General features: G+C 43.5%; 1 protein-coding gene across 2 annotated transcripts in view; it reads left to right on the forward strand.

The window, feature by feature from the left end:
* The window catches only part of ANKRD29 (ankyrin repeat domain 29), a 63,205-nt gene that overhangs the window by 34,966 nt on the left and 10,132 nt on the right, over positions 1–18,107 (forward strand). The window contains exons 7-9 of one of the 2 annotated variants that reach the window (XM_030810647.1): positions 8,657–8,755; positions 10,400–10,495; positions 14,961–15,059. In XM_030810647.1, coding sequence (XP_030666507.1) covers positions 8,657–8,755; positions 10,400–10,495; positions 14,961–15,059 — 294 coding nt within the window. The remainder of the gene's footprint in view (positions 1–8,656; positions 8,756–10,399; positions 10,496–14,960; positions 15,060–18,107) is intronic. The other variant, XM_030810648.1, reaches the window with a different exon arrangement.

The following is an 18,107-nucleotide window of genomic DNA, read 5'->3' on the forward strand; positions in this document are numbered from 1 at the left end:
TGAACAAGTGAATCAACCTCTCTGGGCCTGACTTTCATCACTGAAAATTAGGAGGCTGAGCAGGATGAACGTGATGATCTCTTCAAATGCCCACATTTTAAATAATTGTTTTATTCAGCATTCAATCAATATTTCTTGAGTACTTATCATGTGCCAGACAGTGCTATCAATGTAAGGTTATATTTTTAGAATTGTAAAGTTATTCTTAGGTGGCCCCAGGAATACTCCTGGGAAAGGAAGCAGTTTCGAAAAAGTTTTACTTCTGTACCTGCTAGAGTTGACTTTCGAGGATTGGAGTTTAATATTTTCGTATTGGTCCTTCTTATTTTGTTATTGTTGATTGATTCTGAATCAGAGGATTCATTTTACTAAAATTAGTAAAAGGAATTGGTTATTTTTAGATTGCCTAAGTTTGATTTGGGGGCCATTATTGAAGATACAACTGTGAATTTAGAATGTGAGGTTATCAAGATTATCAAGTCTCTCTATTAGTACATCCTTCCAAAATAATTTCTGGCACTTTGAATTTTATTCTTTATATGCCTAAAGTACTGTTTGTAAAAAACCAAGTCGATATAAGAGATTATATTTCAAATGTTGCATGAGCCATGCCCACTTAAACCTAAAATGAGTCATGCAGTGATGTTGAAGCCAAGAAGTTAAAGAGTAAACCAACATTGCAGCAGTAACCACAACACACCATAGCTGTTTTTTCTTCCTCAAGAGTTAGGATAACCTGGTCAAAGTGGATGACCTAGTCTTTGAGTGCAGGGATCCACCCTCTGGTCAAGGAGCAAGTGCTACACCTTCTAAAGACTGCATCTAATGCAATTGTTTTGAATTATTTTGAGTTTAGCCCTAAAAGAATTGTTATTCAGGAAAAGCGTATCTTATAAAATAAGAATTGCTTTGGGGAAAAAAGGCAATGGAATGTTTCCTTTTTGTAGAGTACACTCACCCCATTGTGCCCTCAAATCATAATAATTTTTATTACCTACTGTGAGCTCATTATTAGAGGTTGTTATCTATCCAGGTCAGACTAGCTCAAGTTCCGTCTTCTCTGAAAGTGTAAACTCTGCATATTTATTATGTTCCAAGAAAACAGTGCCATGCGTGTGACAAAAGTGATACCAGTCATGGCTGACTTTGTCACAAATTATAAGGGGGTTTAAAAAAAAGTCTAATTAAAAGTTTCTATTAAAATGGCCTGCACATGGTAAAATATTCTATAGGTAGAGCATTTGGAAACCAATGTTTTATTCTGAAATCTCAGCTGACACATTGAGTCATTATTGGAAAATCCTTGAATTTACAAAATGAGGACAGGGATACCTGCCTGGTTTAATCTCCTAATACTTTTGGCTAAATCTGATTTGTAATTGTTGCACTGACATTCTATGAAGCCCTACCATTTTATTATGATATCCTGTAACAGGATGTTGACAAAGTTACGTTGAAATTACTCAGCTGACATTTGACATGAGCTTCAGGGAATCTGAACTGTAGTGGGATGGCTTTTCTTTGTAACTCTATCAGTGAGAACTAAATGAAGACCTTTTTAGTACTTTGGGATGAGGAATCATAATCCCAAAGCTAGTCATAGCCAGATATTAGGAAGAGTATGTTCTTGATTTGAAACTTCAAAAAATATTTTCCTTCCATATTGTCCTAAGCCAAAAGGTCAAGAGTCACAGAGATCATTGAAATACAGATTTCACTCTAAAAATTCATTTTCATTTCTTTCCATGTGTCCTCACCAAGTTGAATTGATATGAGTCAGACCTTTTTAATCACTAGCTGAGGTGGCTATTTCTATTTTTCTATTAACCAAATGCCTTGACATATATTTTCCCAACTCAACTCACCCACCTTATTAAAACAATACTTTTATAGAATGCAAAGGTCTGATCCTATTAACCCAGAGCTGAGGTTAGTCAGTCATAACTCATCTCTATCTAGTCTTTTTCATGTGCTGAACAGTATTTCTTTGAAGCCTGGAGGAAAAGCCATCTAATAAAGTGCCTTCTCCTAACAGAAGCCTTGACTTGTACACAGAGTAGCTGGGCCCAGAAAGTAAATGTTCTCCCAGGTCGGAAGCTTGGAGAGGTGAACCCATCAATGGCAGTGGGAGAAGGAGCCAAAAGATTGGCGTAGAATCCTGAGGGTTTGGAAATGGGAGGAGACAGCCATAGGAAGTCCTTGCTGCTTGTCAAGGGCAGGGACTCTGTCTTGTTCCCTTTGCACGTGGTACACACTCAGAAAAAGTGTGCCGACTGCCAGAAGATCCCCATGGCTGGTGCAGAGCAGGTCTGGAAGCCTGCAGCATTTAGTGATCAGTGCCTGAGAGTTAGAAGAAGGCTCCAGATGTAGGGCCCAGACTCATAAGCAGGACATCAGCCCCAGGAAGACTGTAAGAGGCAGCTAGGGAGCAGACCCAGATTTTTTGGGTGGAGAGCAGCTTGGAAATTATGGGGATATGGATATCTTAAAATGAAACAGAGGCCCCATTTTGCTTATTAATTGTGTGACCTTAGCAAGTTGCCTACTCTCCCTGAATCTCAGTATTTTAGGACGACTGTGAGAATTAAATAAAATAATCCCTGCAAAACTCTTAATGCAGTAGCTGATACACACCCAGTGCAATGTTAGGTATTGCTATTATTATCATTTCTATTCCAACAAGGCCTCATTGGAACAGAAAACCCATCAGAAATCAAGGCTGCACTTTCTCTAGTGAGCCATGTGTTCTCTGTCATCTCAAAGTCTCTTCATATCTCTTTCTCTCCCCACTCCTTTCTTTTTTTTACCAGTTTCGTCTGCTTACTTATCTTGTATGTGGTCCCCAGGTTTATGGATCAGACTGCCAAACTCTGGGGATAGCCATGTCATTGTCACAGCTCATCTTTGTGCACCAGGCCACAGTGACTGGCTGGCCTGCCTATCCTCAGTCCCATCACCCTTGACTGGGGAGGATAGAGTCAGACCACGGGCAATGAGCATCTGGTAACATCTCTTACAGACCCATTTGCTGGGCCAGGCACATGGTGCAAGGGACAATCATAAGAAATAGGCTCCAGGTCAGGGTAGGGTGGGTAAGAAAATTATCTCAATATTGAACTCCCTCTGCCACAGGCAAGGTTCCTCACAGCTCTTGGACTCCCAACTTAGAATAGAATTGGTCCCCAAGACCTTCTGACTGGCCTAACCCTGTAGGTAGAAGTAACCCAAGTGTGATGGCTGGAAATCGTGGAAGCAAAGAGTTAGTGCCGCTTCAGATACTCATTCCCACAGAAGAGGAAGGTTTTAGTTCTTTTTTCCAAATACTCTCAGGAGCCTAAATAAGACCATACAAGGTTAGTCTTTAATACAGGTTGTGTCATATACTCCATCTCATGCTGTGATCTGGCTGTAAAAATGATCTCGAATCAAATGAGGGAATGACAGAGTTGGAGGAAACTACAAAACTCACTCTAAATTTAGCCATCCATCGGTACTCGAATCCTTTCTATGATAATCAGCTACTGTTGAACACCTCTAGGCTTGGGGAACTCACTCCTCTCTGATCAGTTTCTTTGGTCTTAGCCAACACTTATTAAACTTTTATACATTGACCCCAAGTCTCCATGCAGCTTTCACCCATCTGTCTTCTTTCTATCACTTGGTCTGAAAAATTGGTCTAAATCCTTTTCTACTTGATATACACACACATAGTAAAAGACAGCTATCATAACCCTATGAATCTCATTCTTCTTCAAGCTAAATGTTCTATTTTTTTTTTTTGAGATGGAATCTCACTCTGTAGCCCAGGCTAGAGTGCAGAGGCATGATCTTGGCTCACTGCAACCTCCACCTCCCGGGCTCAAGTGATTCTCCTGCTTCAGAATCCTGAGTTGCTGGGACTACAGGCGTGCACCACCACACCCGGCTAACTTTTGTATTTTTAGTTGAGATGGGGTTTCGCCATATTGGCCAGGCTAGTCTCAAACTCCAGGCCTCAAGCATTTCGCCCCACCTCGGCCTCCCAAAGTGCTGGGATTACAGGTGTGAATCACCATGCCCAGCCATTACCTTTTTAAAAAAAGTGCTGTAGAGGTTATAACTTCACAATGATTTATTTGATTTAATATCAAAATATTAAAAATATCAAAGTATATGGAAGTATTCAAAAACCTATTTGAATATTTTTGAATGTTTTTTCACATTTTGATACATTCCAAAACTCTACAAAAAGGAGCTAAATTGACTTACTTTTCATCATTTTCAAAATTATTTTTATATCTTTAATTTTAAAAAATATATAAAATCACCGGGTGTAGTGGCTCACACCTGTAATCCCAGCACTTTGGGAGGCCGAGATGGGCAGATTACAAGGTCAGGAGATCGAGACCATCCTGCCTAACACGGTGAAACCCCATCTCTACTAAAAATACAAAAAAATTAGCCAGGCGTGGTAGTGGGCGCCTGTGGTCCCAGCTACTCGGGAGGCTGAGGCAGGAGAATGGAGTGAACCCGGGAGGTGGAGCTTGCAGTGAGCCAAGATTGCGCCACTGCACTCCAGCCTGGGTGACAGAGCGAGACTCCATCTCAAAAAAAAAAAAACCATATAAAATCATTGTTCTTTTTTTATAGAGATGGGGGCCTCACTGTGTTGCTGAGGCTGTCTCAAACTCCTGGGCTCAAGCCATCCTCCCGCCTTGGCCCCCACAAAGTGCTGGGATTACAGGTGTGAGCCACTGCACCCCATCATTTTCATGATGAAAATGAAGGCTCTAACCATTATACCAGAAAGAAAAAATAAGAGAAAACAAATTAAGGTGTACAAAAGAGGAAAACCTCTCCTAATTCATAAACTAAATAATCAACTGATAGGTAATCTGATCTGACAATAATGCTCTAACTCACATGCAACTCCCTGGGTTCCAGAATCAGATTTGGAGATGTAATTACTAGTAATGAAATACACAAGCGGCCCCCAAATCTCATTTTCCCACTCATTCCTACCTGCTCACAGTCAGTTATCTCACAGGGTTGATGGAAGAATCAAATTAAAAAGCATATGGAAGTATTTTGTGAACAAAAGTACAAATTAAGGGGCTTATTGTTTCTCATGATAAATACTACTCAGATGCAATTAACATTTCCTAAGCATCTGTGAGCCAGTGCTCATGCTCACCACCTTTGTATATGTTTTCTCATTTATCTCTGGGAAGCTAATAATTTTTCCTAAGAGGACACTCAGACTGAGAGTGATTTGCCTAAGGTCTTACAGCCAGGAAGAACTGATTGCTTTTTCCACCTCCCATGACTATTCCAATTAAGATGATATATATGATGAGTGTTATCATTGATGTTCTAAATTGATAATAATAATTTTTTGGCCAGGCACGGTGGCTCATGCCTGTAATCCCAGCACTGTGGGAGACCAAGGCGGGTGGATCACTTGAGGTCAGGAGTTTGAGACCAGCCTGGCCAACATGGTGAAACCCCATCTCTACTTAAAATACAAAAATTAGCCGGGTGTGGCGGTACATGCCTGTAGTTTCAGCCTCTCGGGAGGCTGAGGCAGGAGGATCTCTTGAATCCAGGTGGTGGAGGTTGCAGTGATCTGAGATGGCACCACTGCACTCCAGCCTGTGCAACAGAGCAAGACTCCATGATAGGTAGGTAGGTAGGTAGGTAGGTAGGTAGATAGACAGACAGACAGACAGACAATTTTTCACAATATAGCACCTTTTAGCATTTTCCCACATATTAGTTTCAATTGTTAATACAAGTTTACTAATAATGACCAAGCCATGGAAAAGCACATTGAATAGACAGCTGGCTGCCGTTTTTCGCTGGCTGCCTCTCCCTGCCCGCCCTCTGGTGGAGAGAGTGACAAAGAACAAAACAGACCCAGAGCAGGCACGGAGGGAGAAGCGCATTAGTATTGGCACCGGCTTGGACCCACACTCCCCTCCTGCCTCCCAGGGTCCCACCCGCACCCCTCTGGCTATAGCAGCTGGATTTCCCACTCTGCGTGAAGGAGCCATGCCTGTCCAAGCCACTGTGACTGTAGCTGCTTTTCCTTCTCCTTCAAACGACCCTTCCCCTTTCTCCCACCTAGCAAAATCCTGGTCCTTCTTCAAGACCCGGATCAGATAGCACTTTTATCCAGGACACTGAGCCCTCATTCCCCATGCAGCAGCCCTCCCTCCTGTTTGATTTTGTGCATTTTTGTCCATACTTTATGATGGCACTGCAGTCGTATGGAAACCTCCATGTCTCTTCTCCAGGACTTATTTTTAGCACTCTGCTTGAGACTTAGAAGTCTGGGTTCACACCTGTAATCTCAGCACTTTGGGAGGCTGAAGTGGGAGGATCGCTGGAGGCCAAGAGTTCAAGAACAACTTAGGCAACAAAGCAAGGCCCCATCTCTACAAAAAGAAAAAAAGAAAATAAAATTAGCTGGGCATGATGGTGCACACCTGTAGTCTCAGCTACTAGGAAGGCTGAGACAGGAGGGTCATTTGAGCCCAGGATGTCGAGGCTACAGTGAGCCTTGATCATGCCACTGTACTCCAGTCTAGGTAACAGAGTCCTGTCTCCAATAATAATTATCGTTATTGGTTGCTTGAATTATTGATTAATTAAGTCCTGAATTGGGAAAATCAAAGAATATGGAAGTGCTTTTAAACTAAAGTACAAATTAAAGTACAAATTGCTCATGATAATATTTAGATTCAAGAATATTTCCACCAAGAGGACCCTGGAAAAATTATGAAGTAGGTTAAAGTGTCTTCCGCTTCCCTCTATCCTTTGTTTCAGCACCTCTTCCACTGTCTCTCCTAAGACAGGTCCCAACATCCTGTGACTGCTCTTCAGCACCCCCAGATCCTCCTGGGCTCCCAAGTCACCAGCTTCCCTGACCCAGCTCAGATGTCTTCATCCTCTCTCCCTTTCCCAGGACAGCAATGGGCAACAATCTTGTGCCTGCTTCTGCTAGTAGGCTAAGGTTGAAATTACACATTGCAGCAGAAAATGTAACTTTATATTCTATAACTGAATCATTTTGATCTTCAGCCCCCCTTCCCCCGATGGGTAATTCAGTCTTATCTGGCTAAAACAGTCTCTTGGGGCATATTACCATAATTACCTCAGAGGTTACCTTTAGCCCATTCTGGATCCTGCTCCCTCCTGCCCTTCTCTCTGAAGGGACCTAAGAGTCAGACTATCATCCTGGCATTGAGATGGGGGTGGGGAGACTCATGCATGGCCCTCGTGCTGATCTGCAAGCGTCCTGCACTCTTACACCGCAAGGACACAGCTGGTCTCGCCGTTGTCTGCTGGCCTGGCCATTGTATCTACTCAGGAAGTCGGGGTGCTGTGGCCTTGTCTTCCCAACCCCAGGCACACTCCAGCCAACTGTTTCTCTGTCGCTTCTGATTTCCCACAGGCAGACGGGACTCCTGGATGCCTAGGTGCTAGGTGGATGTGGGCCATGGGGACTGGGGGACCACTGACTCTGAAACTCCCACGGCCATTTCTCTCCTATCTCCTGGGCACCAGCAGAGAGCAGAACTTCTCTAAAGGGCTTGTAACTTTCCTGGTTTCTCAAAAGAAGAGAAAATCCTTTCCCATCTGGAATTCCCCATAACTGACCTGATGTTTCTACCACAACCTAGGTTACCTCTCCCCAACAACACGCCCGAGATTCAATGCAGAGGGAGAAGAAAACGTGGACACTCTCATGTGACCTCCGCCTTCCCCCTCCCTCTCTAGCTCCTTCACACATTGGAAGGCTTTCCCAGTTTCCATCCCATCTGCTGGGAACCACCCTACTGTCAAATCCTTCTCCATCCCTTGCATGTTTTACTTTTTTCTCCTCTGGAGCAGTATTATCTCCACTTCATGGCCTAGTGTGCACAGAGAAAGCAATATTGGGGAAATATTTCCAAATATATGCAGAGGAAATATTCCCCAAAATGCTGTCCTGCCATAACTAGTTTATGTGCATCACTTCCTAGAAGACACAACAACACATTCCACCTAAAATTAAGCCCCCTGAGGAATGAGGTGGCTGTGGAAGGTTCTGGACACCAGACTAGAAGAGTAGGAGAAATGACTTGAGTTCTCTGACCCGCAGACCCCACCTCAAAGGAAACTGCCTGCTTTCTATGGGAATGAAGGGTATATTGTGTGAACATTAAGGTGTGATCCACTGGGAAAGCAAAGAAATGGACAGTCTGGGGGGAATAGGCCGGCTTCTCTCTGGGTTTGTGGAATTTGGTTCTGCTGTGGTGTATGTATACAGGTCAGCTGCTCCCCCGAGCCTTCAAAGCAAGGTTCCCACGCATCCTTCCATGAAGTCTGTACCACCCTTTTTGGTAAAAGATCCAGCCACAAAATGGATGATTTTATAAGCCAAAATTTGAATACTGGCAATTATTCAAGTAGCCCAGGCTCAGCCACGTGCCGCCTGCGTCCGTGGACTACACACACCCCCTCTTTTCTCACTGACTCCTGGGCGGTGTGGATCAGCTGGAGAGTGTGATCTGTGGTCAGGGAGTGCCTTCCCGGGGTTTTCGCTTTCAGACCCCTGGTGTTAAAAGACGTTCTGTGAGCGGGTGGGGCCGGGCGCCCCAGTCACGGCGGCCGCCGCCTCCTCTTCCCGCAGGACGGGACAGCGCCCCTGTGGATCGCGTCCCAGATGGGCCACAGCGAGGTGGTGCGGGTGATGCTGCTGCGCGGAGCCGACCGCGACGCTGCGCGGAACGTAAGTGCCCGGGTCGCTCGGCCACAGAGCGAAGCCTCCTAGCGCGCCTGTGCGGAGAAAACGGGTCTTGACTGAGTCTGCAGCCCACATGGGCTTCCTCCCAACCTCCGCCTGCTCTTGAGCAGGAAAACAAAGTCGAAGTCCGATTCGGTGCCGCTCGATCTCTCTCCTCCTCCACCCGAGATGACCTCGGGACGCACTAGGGAGGGTGGAATCATAGCCTCAGGCCTGGGGGCGGTAGAGACGGGGCCTCCCGGCTGTCCTGGGGGCTGTCCTAGGGGGATCCCCTGGCCGGTGCTGCGCCTCCTGCAGGCCCTGCCTCTCGCCCCTGCTCCCTGGAGCTGCAGACCCCCTGCACCCCGACCCCTGTCGGCCCGCCAGTCTCCACTGGCCTCTGCTGGTGTCACCTAATACTGCCTCTGTGTGCTCCACAGCAGGCCCTTTTCCCCATAAGGAAGGCTTGAAGACAGCCTGACCACCTATGCTGTTCGCTTTTTGTGTTTTGCTGTGGCCTTTGTATAACCCTTGCTTAGGTAACCCACCTTCCCCTATCCAAGTCTAAGCTTCAAAAAAGGGAAATCACCAGACGCGTTCGCCACCATTTCACTGCCCTCTCTCCCACTCTTCTTCTTCCCACAATCTCTGAAGCCAGAAAAGAACCCCCCGCCCCCGAATTCCATCTTCCTTCTTTCTGGTTACAGATAAACCCTAATGGCAGGCCGAAGTGGTTTCTTGGCTACGGGAGAATTGTGAACTAAATCCTCCAAACAGCGATTGATACGTGAAAGCGAGAGAAAAAGGAATTTGGAAACTGTGTTCTTGAGCCAAAAAGTAATGACGGAAGCTAAATATTAATTTTTGAATTTGGCTTTTCATTCTTTTTTAGCAGGTTTTATTTTATTTTTTTCTGAGACAGAGTCTCACTCTGTCACCCAGGCTGGGGTGCAGTGGCACGATCTCAGCTCACTGTAACTTCCGCCTCCGGGTTCAAGTGATTCTCGTGCCTCAGCCTCCGCAGTAGCTGGGACTACAGGCACAGGCCACCACACCCGGCTATTGTATTTTTGGTAGAGACGGGGTTTCAAGTGACCCTCCCGCCTTGGCCTTCCAAAGTGCTAGAATTACAGGTGTGAGACACTGCACTTGGCCTTCTAGCAGATTTTAATCTATCACCCCTGCCCCTAACCACCACTACCCACACAGACTAGGGCAAGGTTGTATAAATTTTTTTAGAAACAGTAAATACAGCTCAACAATGATCTAAATTATTAAAGACAGTTAACCATTTCTCCTAAGTTATGAACAGCAGAGAATGCCTTTTTGGTCCATCCATGGCCTAAAAATATGCTCTTGAAATTCCCCTTGTCCCCTGCCCAGTGTTCTCAGGAACTATAGGAGTATGAATTCCCAAATGGCAGAGTTCTAACATAATCTAAGTCACGGTTTATCTGATACTCTTTCATGCAGAATTAACTGCTTAATATTCTCTAAAATGCTCCTAGATTAAGAGACATTGCTGATCTGTGCTTAATTTACACATGTCATTAGTTTCTGACAACGGTACTTTCCAGCTCCCAACTGACAGCTCTCAAGCAACACAGACATATGTTAATAATCAACTTTTATTTTTGTCTTTCTGTTAAGGATGGCACAACAGCATTATTGAAAGCAGCCAACAAAGGGTATAATGATGTCATAGAAGAGTTGCTTAAATTCTCACCCACTCTTGGTATTTTGAAGGTAAGACCTAAAGATAAATTTTACTAATCTGTAAGAGAGAGGTTAGAAAGTAAGTCCTCACTTGGGCACTGTGTCGAACTTGGGTGCAGTTAGCCTGGTTGGTTGGATTCTTGAGAGAACACACCTGCAGCTTCTTGATGCTGGAGATCCCAGGGGCACTGGTAGAAGTGGGAGGTGGTAGAAAGAGTGAACCACAGTCTGTCATTACCTAGTTTTCCAGAAAAAAAAAAATCGACAGTAGTAATGAAATAGCTAAATTAGAAAGTATACCATATTGACACCATTTGGAGGATTTGTGAAATCAAGGAAGAAGAACAGACACTTATGTCCATTCTCTTCATTTGCTTGAGGAAAGAACCACTCTGTTTTGTTCCCTTAAGTGAAATAAAATAAGCCTCAAACACCTGGAAGCCTCAGAAAATACGTCAGTATGGAGACCCAGGTCCCCTGAAAAACAGAGCCAAAACTCTTTTTTTAAGTTTTGATCTTTTCGTTTTGTTTTGTTTTGCTTTTTTGAGATGGAGTCTCCCTTTGTAGCCCAGACTGGAGTGCAATGGCGTGATCTCGGCTCACTGTAATCTCTGCCTCCCAGATTCAAGTGATTCTCCTGCCTCAGCCTCCCAAGTAGCTGGGATTACAGGCACGCTGCCACCATGCCCAGCTTTTTGTATTTTTAGTAGAGATGGGGTTTCACCATATTGGCCAGGCTGGTCTCGAACTCCTGAACTCAAGTGATCTACTTGCCTCAGCCTCCCAAAGTGCTGGGATTACTGGCATGAGCCACCCCACCTGGCCTAAATTTTGATCATTTTTAATTAAAATATTTCTAACCTATAGTATATATCAGGAGTCAGCAAACTTTTTCTGTAAAGGCTTAATAAATATTAGTATTTGTATTTACTAATATAATATATATTATTGATTATATTGATTTTATTATTATATTATTATATTAATAGTAATGCTTACTAATATTTTAGTAAATATTACTAAATAGTAAATAGTAATAAATATTACTAATATATTTACTACAGTGAAAGTATATTTATTAATATATAAATATATATAAATATTACTATAGCAAATATATACTACAGAATGTATTTACTATACACTATATATATAGTGTATAGTATATATATAGTATATACTGTATATATAGTATATATATACTATACACTATACTATATATACATATATGTATACTATATGTATACTGTATATATACACTATATAAATACAGTATACTATATATAGTATATATATACAGTATACATATAGTATATATATAGTATAAATTTACATTTTTTCAGAGACAGGGTTTCACTGTGTTGCCCAAGCTTGAGTACAACCATGCAATCATCGCTCACAGTTATCTTGAATTCCTGCGCTCAAGTAATCCTCCTGCCTCAGCTGGGACTACAGCCACACACCACTGCACCCATCTAATTTTTAAATTTGTTGTAGAGATAGGTCTCACTATATTGTCCAAGCTGGTCTCAAACTCCTGGCCTTAAGCAATCCTCCTGCCTCGGCCAGGAGGTATATTAGTATATGGCATATATTTACTATATACGGTATATACTATACAATATATACTATATACTGTAAATACATACAATATAATATATAGTATATACTATATAATATAAACATATACTATATATACTATAGAGTAAATATTTATGTCTAGTAATATTTACTGAAATGTTAGTAAATATTACTGTTACCAGATAGCAAATATTTTAGGCTTTGTGGGCCATACAAGTCTCTCCCAACTGCCCCAACTCTGCTGTGGTAATCCAAAAGTAACCATAGAAAATACAACAAAAAGGCCCAGTGCGGTGGCTCACACCTGTAATCCCAGCACTTTGGGAGGCTGAGGTGGGTGGATTGCTTGAATCCAAGAGTTCCAAACCAGCCTGGGCAACATACCTAGACTCCATCTCCACAAAAAATGTTTTTAAAATTAACTGGTCGTGATGGCATGCACCTGTAGTCCAAGCTAGTTGGGAGGCTGAGGTGGGAGGATGGCTTCAGCCTGGGAAATGAAGCTGTGATCGAGCCACTGCACTCCAACCTAGGTGACAGAGGAGACCCTGTCTCAAAAAAAAAATCTTAATTCCTATAAAACTTTATTTATGAACATTGTATTTATGGAATTTCATGTTTTCACATATTACAAAATATTTTTCTTCTTTTGATCTTTTTAAAATCATTTAAAAATGTAAAAACAGTCTGAGTACAGTGATTTATCCTTATAATCCAGCACTTTGGGAGGCCGAGGCAGGAGGACTGCTTGAGGCCAGGAGTTAGAGACCAGCCTGGACAATATAGTAAGACCCTATCTGTACAAAAAGTTTAAAAATTAGTTGGATGCAGTGGTGTGTGGCTGTAGTCCCAGCTGAGGCAGGAGGATTGCTTGAGCCCAGTAGTTCAAGGTTACTGTGAGCTATGATTGTATCATTGCACTTCTGCCAGGGCAACAGAGTGAAACCCTGCCTCTGCAAAAATTTTTAAAAGTAGAAACAGTTCTTAGCTTGCAGGATTTGATTTGCAGGCTGTGGTTTGCTGACCCCTGAGATATAATGCTCCTGTTTTATTAAATACAGGACACCAAATCTGTTCTAAATTGACCCGGTGGCTTAGCTTTGGGGCTGTCCTCTCAGGGTCTATCAATGTATATAAAACCTACTTGCCCTTGAATGACCCCAGACACTTTTTGGATATTTTGTGTCTCCTCTTTATATTTTTAGATTCCATTCTTGCTGACAGTCAATACAGAACTGCTGTTGTCAATGTGTTGGTCTCTCTCCCCTGCCCTAATGAGCTCATGAGCTACTTTCATCTGCCATGAGCTTTTTTTTTTTTTTTTTTTTTCGGAGACAGGGTCTCGCTATGTTGCCCAGGCTGGTCTTGACCTTTGAACTCCTGGGCTCAAGTGATTCTCTCATCCTCCTGCCTCAGCCTCCTAAAGCGCTGGGATTACAGGTGTGAGCCACTGTGCCTGGCCTGCTGTGAGCTTTAGAAGCTAGAAAGCTGCACTTGTTAAAATTGTTTGTAAAGTAAGAATAAACCATCTATGAAAATGAATTCTATGAACAAAAGGAACGAGCTTTAGAAAGCTTGGACTTTGCAAAATCTAGTCTTGTTTCAAATAGCTCTTTTTTGGCTTTTTAAAAACTCCTGGTCAGGCATGGTGGCTCACACCTGTAATCCCAGCACGTTGGGAGGCCGAGGCGGGCAAAACACCTGAGCTCAGGAGTTGGAGACCACCCCAGGCAACATGGCGAAACCCTTTCTCTACAAAAAATACAGAAATTAGCAGGGCGGCTGTTACGCACCTGTAGTCCCAGCTACTCAGGAGGCTGAGGCACGAGAATCGTTTGAGCCCTGGAGGCAGAGGTTGCAGTGAGCCGAGATTGCGCCATTGTACTTCCAGCCTGGGAGACAGCGCGAGATACTGTCTCCAAAAAAAAAAAAAAAAAATTCTGACCTGTGTTGCACGTAGGTGAAGTTGATAGATTGGCTAAGATTTAGACAAGTAAATTGTTACAAGGGTAGTGAATTATCATACATACTTAAAAGCAACCATAGAAAAATGCTGCTTTGCTGGAATTTTTCTCTGGGTATGATATTTTACTCTTTTACAAAATCAGAGTGGTTTTTATTATGAGCAATTAATCAGGAAACTAAGTTTGCATTTAGGTCCTATTTATAGACATTTGTACCCTCTGGAACCATGTCTTATGACTGCCCACTGTTCTTAGTTTTGTTATAGTCTCTTCCCCTCCTCTCTCTGGTCCAGCTACATGCTGCATTTAGCTGGTTCCTTATTTTGATAAATATTTGCAGTAAATGTCATAAAACATTAACAACTCATCTATGAGGCCCTTCTGTGCTCAAAAATCCTCCAACTCAAAGCTCCGGGGCATTGCCTCACCCCACATACTCTTCCTCTTAAGCCCTGTAGCTCCACAATCACAGCCCTGCCCGCCTGAGTGCTCAGAGTGTCTGTAGCTGGGCTGACAGGTCAGCCCGTTGGCTAAACAGCTCTTCCTCTAGCCTCGCTGGAAGTGGCTCAGCAAAACTACAGACTGTACGTGTTGTCTTTGAAGAACAAAAATGTTGGGCACGGCGTTGTTGGTTCTTCTGCAGCAAGTTCCAAACAACAACGCCGTGCCCAACATTTTTCACTGAGTGACCATGAAGTCATGTGTCCCCCTCAGCCCTATTCCGTATTTCACTTGTAAGAGAACATTAGCAATATTTGTACTGACCATTGGTTGTGTATCCAAGGACACTATACTAGGGGCTGATGTGACTTTGAAAAGTACAAGGCAAGATAAGGAAGGTTAAGGGTATGAGGTTACAGTCTTATCGCCCAGATGGTTTATGATGAAAGCCATGCTGAATGCCAATGGCTGTGAGCTCACTCCTGACACACATTGTCATTTTCTCTTAGAATGGGACATCAGCACTCCATGCAGCAGTGCTCAGCGGGAACGTTAAAACAGTTGCGCTGCTCCTAGAAGCAGGGGCAGACCCATCCCTGAGAAACAAGGTACCCACTAAGCAATCTTTTAACTCGATTGGGCCCCTTGAAGTGTCCTCCTAGGCCAGGAAGGATAAACATCTCCCTGGCTCCAGTCACCATCTTCATTCTTTGCATAGTAAGGGCATTCAAGGTTGCTATTAGTAGGTGATTAGTGAGCAGTACAGTTAGACCCAGGAAATTCTACTATTAATAAAAACCCTGACTCATATCAGTGGGTTTTTTTGTTTTTTTTTTTAACAAACCCTTGTGTCAAGGGCTGACTTTCAATAGATTGCAGCGAGGAAGCTGCTCTGCTATGTACGAAACCCTGACCCAGAAGCAGGTCATTTACAAATGGTTTAGCACCAGGTTCCCCATGGACGTGCGTTGTGTGATGGGTGAGGGGGCTATCAATGGTTTTCTTTTTTTCTTTGAGAGGCAGTCTTGCTCTGTCACCCAGACTGGAGTGCAGTGGCGCGATCTTGGCTCACTGCAACCTCCGCCTCCCAGGTTCAAGCAATTCTCCTGCCTCAGCCTCCCGAGTAGCTGGGATTACAGGCACAGACCACCAAGCCTGGCTAATTTTTTTGTGTTTTAGTAGAGACGGGGTTTCACCATGTTGGCCAGTCTGGTCTTGAACTCCTGACCTCAAGTGATCCGCCCACCTCGGCCTCCCAAAGTGCTGGGATTACACACATGAGGCACCACACCCGGCTGGTGGTTATCAATTATCAGTGGTGCACTCTCCTGGTGGAGGTGAGGAAGAAAGGGAGAGCAGTTACTATGGGAGTATCGTTCTATCATCCAAGATGTGCCCTAAAAATGCCAAAATTCTGGTAGTTTATCACCATTCCCATAAGTTCGATGTTCGTATCTTGAGAATTGCTTGTGCTATATTTGGTTGCTTTTGTATTGTTAATAGGAGTACATGCCACTGTTACAAAACAAACCCACTTTTTTCTAGTCCTAAATTCTTCATTTACAATTAGGCCAAACTTCGCGGTGGGAGGGTACACAATAAGAATTTTTTTAAATGATTGTCATTTTACTTCCTCCTCTTCAACATCTGCTTAAGCTGGCACATGTATAGATTGCAGCAGAGGAGAGTAGCCTAGGAAAGATCTTGAGAGAATGCATGGGCCAGGCACAGAGTCTCACTCCTGTAAACCCAGCACTTTGGGAGGCTGAGGCGGGTAGATTGCTTGAGCCCAGGAGCTCAAGACCAGCCTGGGCAACATGGCGAAAGCCTGTCTCCACAAAAAATACGAAAATTAGCCAGGTGTGGTGGTGTGCACCTGTAGTCCCAACTACTGGGGAGGCTGAGGTGGGAGGATTACCTGAACCCAGCCAAGGAGGTCAAGGGTGTAGTGAGCCATGGTCACGCCACTGCACTCCACCCTGCACGACGGAGTGGAGAGAAAATGCACTAAACTACAAACTTTATTTACTTATTTATCATTTATTTAAATGTAAATTTTTTTCTTTTTATAGAGATGTGTTCTTGCTATGTTGCCCAGGCTGGTCTTGAACTCCTGAACTCAAGCAATCCTCCCACCTTGGCCTACCAAAGTGCTGGTATTATAGGCATAAGCCACCACACCTGGCCTAAACTACAAACTTTGTTGTTGTTGTTGTTGTTTTTGAGACAGTCTCACTCTGTTGACAGGCTGGAGTGCAGTGGCACGATCTCGGCTCACTGCAACCTCCGCCTCCCAGGTTCAAGCAATTCTCCTGCCTCAGCCTCCCGAGTAGCTGGAACTACAGGTGTGCACCATCACACCCAGCTAATTTTTTTGTATTTTTAGTAGAGACGGGGTTTTGCCACGTTGACCGGGATGGTCTCCATCTCTTGACCTTGTGATCCGCCCCCCTCGGCCTCCCAAAGTGCTGGGATTACAGGCGTGAGCCACTGCGCCCAGCCATAAACTACAAACTTTTGGAGGAGGAAGTGGTATTGGTGTTTACGAATAGAGAAGGATATGAAAAGCAACCTTTACTTTATACTTAACATACTCTGAATTTTTCTAAGCGTATATTACTGTGTTAAAATTTTTTTAATACTAGAAACAAAAACATATAACATTTCATGACATTTTGAAAAGAAACCTTAAGAAGTGCCAGTTAAACAACATGCCAGGGGTCACTTTTTTCATTTGACTCAGCATGTAGAAGTATTACTTCCCCATTCCCGTTGAATTGCTTGTCTGTAACATTTCTGCTTATCTCTCCTTAGATACTTGGATTTGTTTTCCATTAGCTGGCCGGGCTGTGTGATAAGCCAGTTGAAATCACAATTGCCTTTCTTTAGATCTTATCTTTAGACCTTGTGCACAGACTTCCTAAAGAGACCAGTCTTTGTTGGTGAGCTATCCAGTACTGAATTAAGGCAAGGAGGAAACATTAATACCTTTACATAGAAACTGAAAAATGTAATTCCTTGTGTGTCTCCTAGAATAATGGAATAACTACCGACAATAATGGTTATGAGTAATTTCAAGTGGGCAAAATGCTGGATTTTGGACCCTCCTGAATCCAAGCAAGTGTAACCGCCCAATGGGTTCACCTTGCCTGCTGCCTAGACAGAACAGATGTATCAGGACAGGGGACTTGCAATGGAGAAAGAGTAATTCACACAGAGCCAGCTGTGCGGGAGACAGGAGTTTTATTATTACTCAAATCAGTATCTCCGAGCATTCGGGGATCAGAGTTTTTAAAGATAATTTGGCGGGTAGGGGCTTGGGAAGTAGGGAGTGCTGATTGGCCAGATTGGAGATGGAATCATAGGGGGTCAAAGGTAGGTTTTCTTAATGTTTTCTGTTTCTAGGTGCGGTGGCAGAAGTGATTGGGCCAGATTACTGGTCTGGGTGGTGTCACTGATCCATCAAGTGCAAGGTCTGCAAAATATTTCAAGCACTAATCTTAGGTTTTAAAATAGTGATGTTACCTCCAGGAGCAAGTCGGGGCAGTTCAAACTCTTGGAGCCAGAAGCTGCATGACCCCTAAATTGTAATTTTTTTTTTTTTTGAAACAATTTCTCTCTTGTTGCCCAAGCTGGAGTGCAATGGTGCAATCTCA

Source organism: Nomascus leucogenys, chromosome 4, assembly GCF_006542625.1.
Source record: "Nomascus leucogenys isolate Asia chromosome 4, Asia_NLE_v1, whole genome shotgun sequence".
NCBI lineage: Eukaryota > Metazoa > Chordata > Mammalia > Primates > Hylobatidae > Nomascus > Nomascus leucogenys.